Source organism: Pseudopipra pipra, chromosome 2, assembly GCF_036250125.1.
Source record: "Pseudopipra pipra isolate bDixPip1 chromosome 2, bDixPip1.hap1, whole genome shotgun sequence".
Classification (NCBI taxonomy): domain Eukaryota; kingdom Metazoa; phylum Chordata; class Aves; order Passeriformes; family Pipridae; genus Pseudopipra; species Pseudopipra pipra.
Window position 1 is genome coordinate 42,836,322 of NC_087550.1, and position 17,961 is coordinate 42,854,282.

General features: G+C 35.5%; 1 protein-coding gene and 1 long non-coding RNA gene across 13 annotated transcripts in view; one reads left to right on the top strand and one right to left on the bottom strand.

The window, feature by feature from the left end:
• Positions 1-17,961, top strand: part of AASDHPPT (aminoadipate-semialdehyde dehydrogenase-phosphopantetheinyl transferase) — a 39,519-nt gene that overhangs the window by 1,712 nt on the left and 19,846 nt on the right. For 9 of the 12 annotated variants that reach the window (XR_010428248.1, XR_010428249.1, XR_010428250.1 and 6 more), the window contains exons 3-4: positions 12,171-12,292; positions 12,998-13,159. Coding sequence is in view for 8 of the 12 variants with exons in the window: in XM_064645204.1 (XP_064501274.1) it covers positions 12,171-12,292; positions 12,998-13,159 (284 nt within the window). In the remaining 4 variants the exon portion in view is untranslated. The remainder of the gene's footprint in view (positions 1-12,170; positions 12,293-12,997; positions 13,160-17,961) is intronic. The other 3 variants (XR_010428251.1, XM_064645207.1, XM_064645205.1) reach the window with 2 other exon arrangements.
• Positions 6,332-16,001, bottom strand: LOC135409539 (uncharacterized). The gene is made up of 2 exons (XR_010428252.1): positions 15,707-16,001; positions 6,332-7,018 (listed from the first exon to the last, which is right to left on the bottom strand). It is a non-coding gene; the product is annotated as an uncharacterized LOC135409539 (long non-coding RNA).

A 17,961-nucleotide genomic window follows, 5' to 3' on the forward strand; every position in this document is an offset into this window, starting at 1 on the left:
ATTGCTATGCTATGAATATGTAACACTGACTTTACCAGTATTGTTTTCTCTGATAGTTCCACTGAGTGGTGCTCTTGTTCTGCAGTTGCTGAGTACATTAGATTTCAGAGGGTGAATCCACTATAAATCTCTTTCTCTGGAACAGCTACAAGGACAAAGATTTCCCTATGTGCAAAGTACATTACAGTAGGTTTGTTTGGTTATTTTTCAAATGCTTGTTTAAATACAAAGTACTTTATTTTGTGATGTTATCCAACAGAATTTTGATTGAGGTCTCCACTATTCTAGTTCTTGTATTCCTTTATTGCTCCACCAGTGAAGATGCAAAATCTGCAGTGCAGATATACAAGAGAGTATCATGCAGCTGAAAATTTTGAGAATTCTGCTATTTAATTGTGTGCTAGTATGTAACAAGGAGTCCTGATGCATGTAAATATTTTATGTCACTACTTAATCCATGCTATCTGTTTTTGTTTTACTTGTGAACAATAAGAAGCCTCCTCTTTCCATATTACTTCTGCTTCATTATTAAAATCTGAAAAATGAAACTACTAGAAGATGCAGACTTCTTCAAAGGTGAAGGTGGGCCATAAGAAAAACTATTCTTAGCACTGCAAATAGAGGCAGTTCTACAAAAGTTCCTCACCTTTTTTCAAGGTGCTAAAAGTTTATCACTGTTTTCCTTTTATTCGGATACTGAGCTAAATACTGTAGTGATGGTAGAAAATATCCTCTTTAGGTATTTAGCTTCCTTAGGTATTGTATGCTTTTGCCTTTTCATTATCTGGCACGTTATTGTTGTAGATTTAAATCAGTCTTTCAGTTTACTTGTTTTTGAAAAATTACTGAGAACAGTGATTATTTTCTTCTCTTTAGATCAGTTGAAGAGGGACTCTTGAGTCATTTGGGAACAGGCACACTGTAGTACTGTAGGTTTATTAGTAGAAGTATTTGTGCACATTTTTTGGCCAGAGAATTAATGCATGTGAAATTATTTTAATCCTTTCACCAAAGGAAAGGAGAAGGATTCTCACAGTACTACTAATTCCTGTGGAAAAACTCAGCTTGTGTTTGATTTTTAACTTATGGAAAAGAAATTTTGCAACAAGTGTCAACAATGGTTTAAGTGGGATGTTGATTTACCAATCACTTAAACTTTGCAAAGTAGAACATTTTCAGAGGCTTAGGAAATAATTATAGCTTAATAAAAATTGCCTGGAGCACTTAAAAAAAGTTTGGATTCTTAGGTTCAAGAGCTTTCTTGCTGTGCAAGTGAATTTTTCTTCAGTAATGCAATTTTTTAGCTTAGATGGATTGCAAAGGTAAATAAACTAACAATTCGTTCTCTATCTTTCATAATCAGCCTGCAATTTTTCTTACCTATCACATTATAGTTACTTTGATCTGGACATGTCTAATCTCAATGTTCTTCCAGAATTAAGTATTTTACGGCGATAAAAATCCACTTTTCTCATTAATATTTTGGTTTTATGTTAGGATTGCATATTAAAAGACACAAACCAGTAAATTTTCTGTATGTGAATTTTACAGAAAAATTCATTTGATCTAAAAATACTCCATGAAATGCTCTTTTAAGGAAGTAGTCTATTATGTGCAAACACCTGATTGACACTGCTTTTCTCTGAGGCAAATGAATATAAACAGAACTTGACTCATTTTTCTCTTTTTATTCTCATTATTTCATCATTGAGGTGAGATAATGCAAGAGATGATAGAGGTCCTCAAATGAGAGATGTGTCACACATGAATCGGGATATTTAAGTACCACACAAAGAAGCTAAATATTATGCTTCAGTCTAGCTAAGGGAGGAAGGCTGTCTCTCTCTCTGTCCAGACAGTTAAAAGCTTTATGCTGTTTGTTTTGGTAGCCATAAGCTAAAGTGAGAGTTAGGCACACCTACATCATAGTTAACATACTTGGCATGTCTTTTAGGTAGCAGCCATGCTCAATTTTTTGAACTTGCAATGCTTTTTTAATTGCTACTTTTCAGTTTTTTCAATAGGAATTTCCTAACCTAGGAAGAAGTGCCAAAGCAGATTGTTCTTTGGAGTGCTTTTGCCCTTACTATGCCTTAACTTTACCTTAAACCAAATTTTATCTGGTTTTGTTTTTATTGTTGTATTTCAGTAAATCTCATAGTGGCAATCAGCATCTAATCTTTTGCTGCAAGACATAATCACCAAATTCTTAGTGAATGCTACAGCTTTAGATATGTAGATGCACTGTTTGGGATGAAGAAATTAACAAAGGATTCAGTTTAAATGTTGCTTCTAATTGTTCAAAGAAGTCAGAATTTATAAATATGTAAGCACATAATTTTTCGATGTGAAGGAGTGTTAAAACAGCTGATATTGTTGTGGAGCTAAAGAATCATAGTGGTCATATGCACTTACACTGAGTAAACAGGGAGGCATTTCTTTGTTCTTGTTCTGTTTGAAACTGGGAAGAAACAGCCATCTTAAGCATACTCTTAAAGAATACCTATTACATTATAGCAGTTTCATTATTGTCCTTTATTTAGTCACATTTCTAACGCTGTTTTAATCTGAAATTGTGTCATTCTGTAATTAATGAGGCACCAATGCTTGATAAACTGTGAAAGAAAAATTTGTTATTCTGATTAAATCTCCTCTTTAAGGAAAAATAATCTTTTTTTTTTTCTGAAGAAACCATCTTAATCCTTTGTGAGTCTTTCTTTAATAACAAAACATAAAACCATTTGGATTGAAATATAAACAGATAGAAAAATGTGGAACAGTAAAAATTAACCTGTGTAGAGTATATATGTTTAAAATAAGGAATAAATTAGCAATAAAGAAAGCAAAAAATTTAAAAACAGGTGATTTTAGTAAAAATAAGAGGTGGAACAAAGAGCAAATATAAGAATGCTTGTCTGATTGTTTTTGGGTTTTGGTGTTGTGGGGTTATTTTCCCTTCTGCACACTTAATTTAAAATAATCACAGTTTATTCCTTAGCTTTGGTTTTTTGGGAAAGTAAGTTATACATTCACAATGAGGTGTTAAGTAGAATAGAATTTATTTTTTTAAGAGAACAAAAAGTACGTCTCAGCCTGCACTAGTGACAGTTAGCTTTGGCTTTCCAAATTAAGAAAGTCTAGCAGAAAAATGTGACATGAGGGCTAAAATTAAGTAATTACTATGTAGGTATTAAAAATGTGCTTTTTGAGGAGTTTTTTGCTAATGTACCCATTTCCAATAGCTTCAGCTCTACAGATACATATTTTGTTGCAAGAGTTGAAAAATAGAAAATGTCTTTGTTCTGTGTAGTCAAAAGCTTATTTGGATGTCGTCTCTGCAAGTATTACAGTTTGGAGCTCATATCGATGTCAAGGTTGGGGGACAATGTTTTAGAGACAGACTTGAGATTTTTAAACTAACTTATGAGATGATATAAACTTATCTTAAATATTTCACATCTTTCTTCAGTAACTGTAAAAAAAAATAGCCTCAGCTGCATTTCCCTGACGTATTTCCTTCCTAAGAAAAATTCTGATTTTCAACAGGGCAAATGATTTTATATTTCCTCAATAAAGATGACAGGTTGCTGTTGTCACATCAGGCTTTCAGGAAAGTTTAGGACCAGGAGACTTCTGCTACTTCCATGAGTAGCTGTTTGCTTGCCATTTATTGGGTTGGTGCTGTGAATTCTAGGTGTTCATGGCTGTTATGTGCTACGTTGCATTTTAATGGAAAATCCAATTTTGTAGGGCATTAAAACATTATTATTTGTCCTGTCCATTCATCAGACTTGTTGGGTTTTGTATTAAATATGTGTATCTTCCTTTTGTTCTTCCCTAGTAAAAACCAATTTAATAAAAGTAAAGCAAACACTTAGAGATAGTATCCACAAGACTAGACATAACTGATAGAGGTGAATGGACTATTGAAGTTCATCAGTTTTTCAGCTGTGGGCCATCATCTGCTTTTGCCATGTTGCAGCACATTTATCTTCCTCTTATATCTTTGCTTATATAACCTTCTGGGTGGATAAAAGATGGCTCCTGCTTTGGCGAAGTTGATTTGTGTGTTGGTAGGGGAAAGGATGTGGGGGAACAGCTTGCCAGTGACTAGCTGACTGCTGTCTTTTCTCAGTGGAATGACTAAACAAAGCAAAACATGCTGGATTTAGCTGTCAAGTGGGACAGTCTTTCAGCTGCTGGCAAGCTAAACAAATGGGTTTATAAGATTTGGGGGTTTTGTTTTGTTTTGGTTTGTTTTTTTAAAGAATGTGCTTAGTGGTCACTTTCACTGTTACTGATTGATTCCCAAATTTAAAACACTAATACCTTTTCTGTCATCTTGTGGGATTTTTTGGACTTTGTTTTGAAGGGGGAAATGAGGGAGGGATAGTATACAAACAGAGGTGGGGAAGTTTTAAGTGTGAAAATGATAAAGGACATTTTTACTTCATCTGGCAGTGAGATTTGTGTTCTGGGACAGGATTATGTGCAGTGTCCCAGTTTCTGCCATTACAAGGAACCCTGTTGTTCAGTGGATTCATTACTGGAGTAGGATATCATGATGTAGAAGGACATAGTCCTAGAATATGGGATTTCTCATCAGACTTCTTCAGAGAAACCAGCTCAGTTTGAATCAGCTTGTGCTTTCTAAGGTCTCACAGCCTTCCCAGGAGGGGAACAAACTGCATTAGTCAGATCAAGGAGGTGTTAGAAAGTGTGGATCATGTAGTGAAATTCATATGGAAGATGAAGATGACTTAGGTACTGAGAATTGGCTTTCCCCCACCCAGTTTTGTCGAGTATAACATTTTGTATAACAAGTACCAAATGGATTCCAGTGCACCCTCATGTACTGTGGTGTGGTGATACTGTTTTTTTAAAGATGAGACTGCTCTCCCTATAAGGACACTTTCACTGAAGCACCTACCTTTTCCTACTTGATAAACTGAAAGGAAAATTTGATACTGTGATTAAATATTTTTTTTTTTGCTTTGTCTGTTTTTTTGGAATAATAAATTGTATTGAGTGGTAGGTTTTCTTTAAAATGTTAATTTTTAAGCAAAGGATTAATTACCAAAGGTTTTGGTCAGTGTAATCTTTCTGAATGTATAGAAAGGCCCTTAGTATGTTATGGCATAAAATGTAATATCTGATAGTTCTGGTAGTACTACTGTACTGTAAGGTTATAGATGCTCAGATATATATGTGGGAGCTCTTGCACTAGCAACGTTTTTGTTGTCTTTGAAGGAGTATCAGAAGATGTAGTTAGGAAAATGTTATGTTCCTAAATGTCTGTAACTTTTAAAGACATCTCAGCATGTTTGACTCTTTTGATTTTTCCAATTACATCTGTAGTTGGGTCCTCACAACTTGCTTTATAAAAGTACATTTTTATGTTTATAGATTTTGGAATTTTGTGCATATTTTTAATGTGATGCATCATAAGTGTTGGAAGGAAGAAGAGTTCCTGCTGTTCTGACAGTGAAATGATTGCTTTAACTGTTTGATAAGTTCTGTAATGGAAAACTCATTAAATGCCATTTTCATGGGGTAATTTACCTTTTTGCTGAAATATTCTGGCTACCCAGAGCTCCGTTAGCTTTGGAAAGCCCTTAAGCAAGTAAAAGGTATAATCAATGACAAAGGCAAGTTAAGAATAGGTTTCTTATATTATTACTGCTCATTACTATTTTTGCTATTACTGTTTAGTTATAAGTACATTTCATTAAAAGAATTTGGGGTTCCTGAATTATCTTAGTGATTAAGACCCTCTGTATTTTAAACACTTTTATTTTCTCTACTCAGAAGCAAGCTAAAACCATGAGCTTGCACCCAGGTGTGTTTATGTCTGCAAGCTCTTCAATGGCAAGTATATATTACAGTTGAATGTTTGGAATAGAAAGAGCATGTAAAAGTATGCTGGAGTCTGAACGAAATTTGAGAGCATCTGGCTTTTTTTTTTATATATTTTCAGAACAAATGACAAAAAGCATAAATATGTTGCGGATCATACACTACTTGTCTGTAAATTGATCAGGTATGAGGTATCCAGTTAACAACTTGTGACTTTTCTTCATGGTTTTTTTTATCCAAGTCATAGCTGTGTCAAAACAGTTATTTCTCCAGTGCAGTTTTGGAGGTAGGGGTATCTAAGCCATTATGACACTGTTTTCTTTGGTTTGGCATTGAGTATCAAGGCAGCTTGCTTAAACGTTCATCACTGCTGTTAGACTCCACTACAGTACTATGATTGAAACCTTAGCAGTTTCTCTAATATTGAAAAGACTTAATAATTCTAACTGCAGAGAAAATATCAAACATTATCAAATTATTTCAGTCTCTTTATGACTTTTCCATTTTTACAATCTGGGAAATGTTGAGTAATTCATAGGAAGCAATATCAGATTTTCAGCCATTTTAAAGTTAATGCTGTTTCTCTCAGGTACCCCAAGATGGTACATGTCAATAGTTACATGATGCGAATGAATGTTTAACATACTATCATTCGGAGAATTGCAGGATATTGGTAGGAAGTGTAGAGGTCAGAGAATATAAATCCAATTTCCAGTTCCCAGTAAAGCTGCATGAGCTAGTAGGTTGGAAAAACATGCTTTGTTAATATTCTATCTGGTTCTTCTAAGTTAGTGATTTAGCTACTTAATTATTTGCCCTGTGTTGTCAGTTTCAAACACCTCTACCAGGGTTAGTGGGTATTAAAAGACAATTAGGGCTTGGGCATCTGTTGCAGAAAAAATGTTATCTCTATATCAGTAGTTCCCTTTGATTTCCTTTAGAGATAGTAAAATAAGATCAAATATGGCTTGTGTCTACACCAAAAGTAGTGCCAGACCAGGAGTCCAGGGCTTGAAACATTCATCTGATACAGTTTGTTAGTTTGCAAGATTCATAGCTAGCCTGTGTGTTTCCTGTTGTTAAGTAGATCGATCTGTTCCTGCTTCAGTTCTTCATTTTGCTAGGTAGTACGTGTCACACTGCCACTTTGCCTATTTGCCATCTGAAAGTAAAACAGGTATTGATTAGATATTAGTTCTTGATCACTGACCTGTTTCTTCCATGCAGTTTGAGGCAGTGAGGAGGCTGTTAGTGTTCTGGGGGGTTGTACTGTATTTTTTGGTTTGAGTGCTTGTTTGGGTTTGTTTTTCTTTGTTTGATTTGGTTTTTCAGGGGGTTAGTGGATCAATGAAGTGGCAGTGGTAGCTTTTGGATCTGAATTTCCATAGTTTGGGATATAGATCACAGTATAAGCTAGACAGTTTTTGACACTAACAATTTGAACCAATTGTGACCCAAACACTTTGAAAACTGTAAACCTGGTAAAAACCGAATTGGAGACAATCTACTCTTTTCACTATTTTGAGAAGGCATGTCATGATTTTAATAACTTCGGGTACAAGTTCGTACCCTGCCTTTAAATGCACATTGTATTACCAAAGCAGACCTATGATTGACCTGATGTTTAACAGTGTAAACAAAATAGTATGAAGATTTCTATATTAGCCCCCTGAATAGCAATCTTTACTGTTAATAGCATCATAATTTACATGGATCTTATTTCTGATTGTCTTTTATCCTCCTACAAATGCAACTTGTTTGGCTTCTTTAGCAGGTAGAGAAATGGGGGAAATTACCCTGTATTTATGTACTATTTCTAAAGCACATATGAATACAGAACTAGAGAGCATAGTATGTTTTGTTACTTTTCACTCCTGCATCTTTTTAAAATCAATCTTTTATATCTGATCTAAGGTTTTGCTGTTCTAAAGGGAAAATGCAAAGCAGATTTTTTTTTTGCTCAGTATTTAAAAAAAATCGATAAAATACCCAGTTCTCATTGCAGCAGAAAAGATGACATCATGTATTCCAATGTAAATAGTTATTGCAAAAAATCCAAAATGCACACACATATACACACATATGAACATGCTCATTTATCTGTATATAGCATGTTTACTTTCCAGGCTTAATATTGGTTTCTTTTTTCAGTATCACTCAATATTTCCCCTCCTCGCTCTTCCTGAAATTTTCCCAAGTATTGCGTGCTTTTAATTTAATGAAGAAACTTAACTTTTGGGTTAGATTTTTTTGGTTTTTAATGCATAGAAGGCAATTTTTGAAAGACTACTCAGTTTATATTCTTAGAGATCTAATGTGCTCAAAAGTTTATTAACAGGGTAAGCAATCACCTTCGCAACTGTGTTAATTTTACATTTAACTTTTCTGGGAACTACTTTCCCAGAACTACTTTCATTTCAGATGTGCACTGGGATGTGATAGGAGTGTGAGGCTTAAGTGTTTGTGGGTCAAAGAAATTGAATGAAAATATGATTTGGTCTCAAGGATAAAACTTTTAGCTTGTCTTGTGAATATCAAAGTAATTTGGACACCAACTGTAGGAGTTGGTCAGAGATTTGCTGTGTGTCGTTTCTCTGTTGGCTAGCGTTCCCTAAAAAGTAAGTTAATGAGTGTTATGGGAAGGAGGCAGTGCTAAACATTCCAGGGAAAAAGTACTTTTAAAATTAGGCCACTGAATAGCTAAACCATCCAGTCAATTTTGTCTAATGCAAATGAAAGTACAGGTTTGTATTTCTTAGGCAATTAGATACTGGGAGAAATTTTTGTTGGTTAACTGAATATTATGAAAGGAAGCTGTAGTACGTTTTGGTTACATTTATTAGCGTTCTCTTCAGCAAGATGATCCAATGTAAAAACAAAAACTGCTTCCAGTATTCAGAGCACACATACTCAAGTGTGAAGTTTACAGTAGGCTAGAAAAATGCTTTTAGAATATTAACTCTTATAATCAAATGCAAAAAAAAAATCCGCAACAGTTTGTGTGAAGGTAAGAAAAGAATGAATTATAAAAGCATATACAAATGAAAATGGGTTTTAAAATCAGCAAGGGCAATAAAATTGTGCTCAGCATTTAAGAGAGGTGATTAGAGGGTTGGGGAACTTGACCTATGTAGAAATGCTGATGGAGCTGTGTTTGTTTGACCTGACAAGGGGAAAGTTCTTAGGAGGGGAATCTAACCAAAGTATGCCTGAAAGGTAACTGTAAAGATGATTTACATAATTGTTTTCATGAGCATGAACAGTAACAGGGCAAAAGGCAACAACCTCAGGTTGATTCAGGGGGAATTACATGTCTGTAGAACAGTTCTTCACCATGAGAACAGTAAAGCACTGGTCTAAGTTCCCCAGAGAAAAGGTGAAATACTCTGCTTGACAGGGCCCTGGGTAACCCAGCGTGAGACTCTGGTTTTCAACAGAAGGTCAGACTAGGTGATCTCCAAAGATCTTTTTCAACCTAAATTTTCCTCATAATTCTGTGAATCTTTCTCTGATACTGAAGCGAAGATGGAGAAGTGGACTAGGCAGGCTGCAGTACTGCTAGTAATTTATGGAGAATAGTAGTCCAAGGTCCTCTGATCCATTCCTCAGAGCAAAGCAACTGTATTGCAGTAAGGAGACAGGAGGGGAGTGCACTGAAGGACAAAGTGGTGCCTGAGCTTTTCAGAGGAAGAATGTGACAAATGGCTGGAGTGGATGGGAAAGTACTATGTAAGTCTGAACAAAGTGTCAAGAAGGGTAGCTGAACAGTTGAAGAAACCTTTCGAAAAAAGAAGTCAAATAATGAGGGGGAAAAAAACCCAGTAGCATATGGGCTTGATATACACTTAGTGTACTAAACTGTTCAAGTCTCAAGTGTATTCACTATGCGTGATAAAGTTTAGATGGCAGGACTGACAATGCAGGAGCCTTTATATGCCTCTGGGTGGTGAAGGTAGCGTGGATAGTCTTGGATGGTTTTCTCAGGTAGTGTGAATAGCCCTGGATTATTGAAAGCAGGAGAGCTCTGAAAATGATGAAGGAGGAAAGGTACATCAGGACATTGTGGAATATTTTATAGTTTGAATCACAAGAAGAGGCTGGAACCTTACCACTGTTGCTCCAGAAAAGAAGAGAATAGAAAAAAAAAAGTGGATTGTTTGGAGCAGGTATTAACACAGTTATTTGATTCTAAAATCACAATTATTGAGGCCATGTTAATGAGAACACAGCTGCGCTGGGCAGGGCACATCTCCAGGATGAAGGACCACCGCCTCTCTAAGATCTTGCTTTATGGTGAACTTGCCACTGGCTGCCGCAAGAGAGGAGCCCCGAAGAAAAGATACAAGGACTCCCTGAAACAACATCTCAGCCTTGGCCATATTGATCATCATAACTGGTCTACTGTGGCCTCCAATCGGGAGGCCTGGAGACACACCATCTATAACGCAGCTGATGCTTTTGAGAACGCACGCAGGATCACCCTTGAGGAGAAAAGACAATGCAGAAAGAATCGTGTCTTGCACAACATACCATCTAAGGAGTCTTTCTGCTGTGCCTTTTGCAACCGGACATGCCTGTCTTGTATTGGCCTTTTTAGCCACCAACGCGCTTGCAACAAACGTGGGTAGAGCCCTTCCCAAATCTTCGTTCGCGAAGCCTGGCCATGATGATGATGATTCTAAAATGGACCATATAAACACAGATGAAAGAAAATACATTTCTCCAAGTTCAACAGATTTTTTTGTGATTTTTCATTGTTTCAGGGAAGTGGGATTGTGTAAGTAGATGGATATGGCATTTGTCTTGGTAATTCATCAAAGCATACTTAGCATTGTGGTTGCTTTTCTCTCTCCAGAGAGAAAAGTTAGTTCTGCCCTTAGATTGTTCTGAATCATTCCATTAGCTGACTACTGCAACTGTAAACAAAATTTCAGTCTTAAGATGTTTTCTTCACTTTATAAATGCAATTGAGGGCATCTCTGAAATGTCACTGCTATGTCTTGTGTGATGTCTTTGTCAGGTAACACTTTATGGTGTGATTTGGAAATTGTGAGAAAACCTGAATGTTCAGATCAATTATTACTGCTATCAATACCTGTTTTTATTTAGTGCTTAGATTTCTATAGAAGGCAACCACTTTATAGAGAAGGGTTAATACCCTTATCTTTGGTTTAAGATGGCAAACATTAGTGTAGGGAAAGAAAGTGCCTTGCCAATAGTCAACTCACAGAATTACTGGCACAGGTGTAATTAGAATCTGCCCCTTTTTTAAGCCATTATCTAGTGATGGGTTCTTAAAAGTAGTGTGGTATTAGGAGGGCTGGCTGTTTTTTAGATTAAATATGGCTAATATTTTTTTTTAATAAGAAAATTGAAACAAATTTTTTGATAGGTTATGCAATAAGCGGAACTGTCTCTATCCAGACTTTTATTATCCCTACTAAAGAAAATAGATTGTTTTCTGCCATTGTCTCTTTAGCCAGCAGTAAGCCCAATTGGACAGATTGCATGGTATGCTAATTAATATAGGCTCTTGGGTGAGTAGCCAAGCATGTAATGAGGTCCATAACTTCCAGTGTATTATAGAAGTGCCATTGATCAACATAACCTCACATTCTGTAGTGTCTTCTACACTAGTGGGGAAAAGTGAGATAGCCCCTGAGGAAGCTTAAATTTAATCTAAGGATTTGAGGTTCAGTGGTTTGAGGTTGGGTTTCTTAGGGGGGATTTTTCTTTTTCCTTGGTATATATCTTACTGTTATTATGGGCACCCCTGTACCCCCATTTTCCTTGCAGAATAAATCCAATCCAAAAGGCTTAATATGTATGTGATAACTTTGGGAGACTATATTCTACAAGTGCTTAAAAAAGGGTTTCTTTTGTATCACAGCATCCTAGGGCAAAAGGCAGAATTGATGAATTTAGACAAACAGCATGCTGTTTTATAAAATATTACTAGATCAAGCTGTGATATGCCAGAGACTGTATATGCTACTTTTTTAACTAATATAATATTTTTATATATATGTAAAATCAAACAGGTAAAATACTTTGCTTTTTAGAGAATGCTGGAAATACATAATTTCACATTTTTATACAGCAATTCTGCTATTGAAATGGGTTTTTTTAATACTATGTCCTGAAAAATCAGCAGCTTGCTGCTTTGAGGCTATATAAATTCAAGTTGTAGAGCAGAGTTGGTTCATAAATTTTTTTCTTATGATTTTTTTCTAGTGCAATAACAAGAGGTAATTCATTTGCTTATTATTGCTACTCTATTAAAATTTCTGTAAATATTTCTGTCTAATTTATAGGTAGTAGCTCAGTTCCAAATTTCTTTCACATCATGAAGCGACAGTTTACTGAGACAGAGTGGGATGTAATCAAGTCTATGAGTAATGAATGGATGCAGCTGGATATGTTTTATCGGCACTGGGTAAGACTTTTCTCCCTATTTATACTCTGCAAACATGCACATTTTTTTAATATAATTTATTATTTTCATCATAGTAAAAACGTTTTTTTTTTATAGTTGGAGAGAATCATAGAATGGTTTAGGTTGGAAAAGACCTCTAAGATCATCAAATCCACTGCTAAACCATGTCCCTAAATACCACCTCTACCCATCTTTTAAAGAACTCCAGGGATGATGACTCAACCACTTCTCTGAGCATCCTGTCCCAGTGCTTCAAAACCTATTCAGGGAAGAAGTTTTTCCTAATATCCAATCTAAGTCTCCTGGTGCTACCTGATACCATTTCATGTGAAGATAAAAATAAATTTGATATTTTAATGATTTTTTTTTTTTTAATATCAGAAGAACTTTGACAACCATAGTACAGTTGACATTTCTAGGATTTATTACTAATTTTAAACACATAGCTAGAATAAGGTAGAGAGTTCATATCTGTATGTGCTACTGGGTAATTCCAGTTTCATGTTTATTGTAATGCAGAAAGTTAGGCTGGGTATTAACAATGTTGATAACTTTTTCTCTTGATAATTGCATCAGCCTACCCTCACATTTAGAGTAGTATAAGTCTTAAATTTATTTTGTCTACCATTTGTAGTCAGATGTAATGTTTATAGAACAGTTTGAAAACAACCATTAGGAATAAAATACACTTATTGTGTCTTTTAGGCCTTAAAGGAAAGCTTCATAAAGGCTATTGGAGTTGGAATTGGCTTTAACTTGCAAAGAATTGAGTTTAATGTATCCCCATTGCAGCTGGAAGTAGGGCAGGTGTATAAGGAGACAAAAATGCTTCTGGATGGAGAAAAAGAAGAGGAGTGGACATTTGAGGTAAGGAGTACATTTTCACTAGTGATAAACAGTCTTGACTCCCTATGGTTCCATTGGATATTTGATTTTTTTTTTTAGTTGCCACTTCACACCTTTACTCTGTATAAACCCAGTGAGCGTGTATCAATCAAAACTTAGGTTATAAAACTGCAGCGATTTAAGGTATTTTTAATGATGGCAAAAACACCCCGTAGATATATATTCATTATAATGGCTTTTTATTTTTCCTGTTCCTGGAATATGTTTCTTGCACTCTATGAAATTCATCCTAAGGTCTGCAGGAAGTCCACTGAAACATATTCAGACCTGTCTTCTTGAACAGTGTCTAGGACTTTAAAGGTCTTCATCAGTTGGTCTAGAATAGGCCTAGTGATTAAACAACTTCATTAGTGTTTAGGTTAGATGTTTGAAATGGAGGAGGTGTCTTCAGTTCCACCGGGTTCTTATTTCTTGTCCATACAAAAATGTGTTTTTGTGAGTTTGAAGTGGGTGCTGTCTGTGGAAGTGGACAGATGAAAAAACTTACTTTTGCTTAATTGGAACATCAGTTTGGGTTCAATCTTCTATCTGAGTGTTGGGGTTTGGGCTTTTGTTTTTCTTCTTCAAAGTTATTGAGGCTTATCACTAAAACATCTATCCTGTTAGATTTGATAGGAAATTACTGGTATAATCTAAGGTAGTTTAAAGGATATATAGAGAAACGACTGATAGGGTCATAGTTTAGTGCTGGACATGGCAGTGCTGGGTTAACAGTTGGACTTGCTGATCTTAAAGGTGTTTTCCAGCCTAAATGATTCTGATTTTATACAACAACTTCAAATTATTTAATTACCCTAAGAAACCAAGCTTTAAAAACAAATCACAATGCCGTTTCTCTATGCCCCAGAGGCATGTTCATTTAACCACTTCAAGGAAGAAATGAAAAAAAACAAAGTGCACTTTTCAGCAAGAGTATTCAGTTTCAAATACACATTTACATTTTGAAAATATCTATGTTGTTGGAGACAACTGTTCCAGTAGAGCTGTCTGAATGACACATTTCTTCTGTACACTTGTTTTGTTTAGTATACAAACTACGTGTACCCTATGCATGTGGTATAAAAGAATGAATGTACCAGTAATGTTTAACTTGTACTCCAAGTTTATCTCTTCACAACTCATTCCAATCCACTTTTGGTTTTGCATTATTTTACAAGTCTATCCATACTAAATCAGCCCTCTTACTCAATTTCTATATAGTATGGCAATATCAGTATGTCATGAAATTCTCTAGTTGGAATTTTACACTGGGAAAAGAAAATCTTGGGAAAGACTGTGACACATCTTGTACTAGAATGCTTTCTGTATTATTGTGGTGTAGCTCTTTAGGTTGATTTCTAGAACTCCTAATTTTGGTCTTTGACAACATGCCTGTGGTTGATTGACTCAAATAGCATGATGATGATGTAGATAGCTCCCTGTAATACTTAAATGCTTTCTAATTATTTGATTTTTCCTTAGTACTTAGAAATTACTGCTGGAAGATTCATGTAACTTTTGTTTGAGGAATGTCTCCACTTCTACACTTGCCCTCCTGCTTCCCAAAAGCAAAGCAAATGAGGCAAATTTTAGTGTTTCAAAGAAAGGGCTTGATATTGAGTTTCATTTAAATACAAACTCAGTTGGGATGTGATTTTATTTAAATATCAACATTTATTAAAATGAAATAAAAAAAATTCAGTTACCAATCCCCAGCCTAAAATTAAACATCACTTTACTTTTTTGTCTTTTCTCAAGTTTCTTTTAATGTTGTGTCCATTTTCTTACTCAGAAAAGTTCTTTTCTGATTCTCTATTTGCCCTTGAGCCAGATTCTTGAAATAACTTGTTAATCGAAAACACTAAGTTTTGAGAAATCTGAGAGTCACCCAGGAGCAGACATTAAGAATCATTTGTAAGATTGCATATTACTGATACAGTATTTTCATTGGGTTCCCTCTTGTACTGAGTTTGCTTGAGGGAGCTTTTCTATCAAATAAAAAAAAAATAGTGATATCACTTTTACTTTTCAGATATGCCTATATTTTTATGATAGGAGATGATCAAAGAGAGCTAGACACTGTTTAAAATTAAAATTTTCCCATGTTTTGGATTGTCTCATTTCAGTTTTAGACAATCTAATTTACCAAAAACGGAAGAGAGAAACAAAGGGGATTTTATCCATTTAAATTACACCAAATATTCTGAAATCTCCTTCAGAAAGTATGATATGGTTTGAAGCTGGCTCCCTGCCATGTCTCCAAACCTCACCACAAGAAGTCCCCCCCCAAACCTCAGGGAGAAGAGGAAAAAAAGCCCAAGAGAACCGAAACGAGAGAGAGACAGCTAAAACAATATATATATAAATATATTTACACTTATATTACAGTTATATACAATTGAAATATATATACAGTTTCAAAAGGGAAAGGGAAGGGGGAAGGGAAAAAAGAACACAAACAAAATAAAATATACACGATCAATAGCCCAAGATCTAGCAAGTAAAAGAATTAGCAAAAGAATATCTTACTACTCTCCTTGGGACAACAGAAAGTCGCGCTGGAACAACCGCCAGCAACCTCCATCTCCCAAGGTCGGCAAGGCCTTACCAGGCCTCACTCCCCAACACGACAGACTCAACAGCAGGGAAACTCGCACCTCCAAGCTGCCGGAAGGAAAGAGGCCGAAGGCCTCTCCTCCTTTCTTCTTATAGCCTGGCTTACATAAAAATTGTAGGGAATACTGGGTAAATCTGGGCACTTCCTTGGTTACAAACTGGTCACCAAGGAAGGCCCAGACTAAACTACCACAAAGTACCATGTCATGTGAAAAAAGACAACTTAAATGCATGAAGACTAGAAAAAGATCCACCACCTTGTCATGCCTAAAAGGTCAAGAGAAATACTAATGAGTAATGTTGACACTGTTCAGACACCCTGTCACTGTTCACAGTCAGAGCAAAGCCAATTCATATTGGAGATAGCATTTTCTGTGAACATTCTAAAAGTCAGATTTATTGCATTGTGAGTCCAAATGAACTACTTTATTATGTAGTTTACTGTTTGTGGGCCCTTTACCACAGGTTTAGTTTTGTTCTAATGTCTTTACCCTCCACTCCTTATATATTTTTGAACTCGGATGGAAGGTAGTAGCTCAGAAACAGCCTCTTCTTGTTTGATCTTGATGGAATGATTTACCTTTAGGCACTTGTTTGCGAACAGTACTCTAGAGATTGCTACGCAGATTCCCTTCAAAACTGTTTCGGAAGGAGTAGGAGAAAAAATACTGTAAAATTTCATTTTAAAACATCAATTTAATTTTAAGATATGTCTACTATGTGTATTAAATATGCTTTAATCATATAGACAGTGTATGCTTTCCTCATTTTAAAAAGGTGAATTTGTTTAGCAATAATTAAAAGATAACTAGCCCAGTGAAGAGTGATAACAGTATTTGTGTCAGGGTGTTAATTTAGGATGGAGTCATTATGATGATGATGGTTATAATGGGTAATTCTGTATGCTCCATTTACTTCCACTGAAAAAAATAAACTTAAAGATTTGTCCTGGTTTCTTCTCAAATAGAGTTAATTTTCTTCCTAGTAGCCAGCATAGTACTGTGTTTTGAATTTAGGATGAGAACAGTGTTGATAACACACTGACACACTAAGTCAAGAACTCTTTAGTTCCTCATAATGCTCTGCCAGTGAGGAGGCTCTGTAGTGTTAGCTGCCTGCTGGGTTAAACCGCTACAAGAATGAAGTAGTAGTTAATTTCAGTAAAAGTGAAAGAGTTGATTGAAAACAATTATGACAAGTTTTGTAATTAAAAGATATAAACATAAGTTTATTTTGTATATATATATGTATATATATATCTTATATGTGGAAACGTATATTGGCACAGGAACAGGTTACCCAGAGGAGTTGTGGATGTCCCATCCCTAAAAGTGTTTAAGGCCAGGTTGAACGGGACCCTGAGCAACCTGGTCTAGTGGAAGGTGTCCATGCCCATGGCATGGGTGTTGGAGCGAGATGACCTTTAAGGTCCCTTCCAATATAAGACATTCTGTGAAAAAAAAAAAAAATCCTAATTATTGATTTGCAAATGTTAAATGTATTCATGCCTCTTTCCATCCCAGTTGTGTACAGTTGTTAAGGAAGAATGGCTGGAGAGCATTTTCAGAAATCTATATTGAAGAAGAATCTTAAATGAGATACAAAACATTTCTGTTTTGGTACCTACCTCAATTTTGGATACAACTGGCTTATGAAGGAAACACGCATTTTATCCTAAACCTTGCTTTGGGATTAAGAGTCGCTTGGCATCACTGCTGCTGCACAAATAATTGTTTGCATTTTTTCACAACAAATATTTGCTGGGTTTGTTTATATGCAAATACATTACTTCCAGAACATGAATTTCGAAGAGAGATTACCTGGGTCAATTTGAAACATATTTAGTAATTGCTGGTGTGCAACTGTAGTTAGCATCTTTCACCTTCAGTAAGAGAAATTAATCCTGTTGCATTATCAGGAATAAATAGGAATAGAAAGTTTTATTTCTAAGACTAGCTAATCTGCCTGGATTCACGCAGCTATCAGTTCTGTCTGGGAAGGTACAGTTTTCTCATAAGCTGTCTGTTGTTGAGTGAATTCATAATGATTTGAATCCCAGACACATCATTCCGCCAGGTCTTTGAAATGAGATCATTATAAGTCTCGGTTGCCTGTAGCTTGAACAGCTCTAGTAAGAGTGCTGTTCTGTGCAGATAAAAACAAATGTT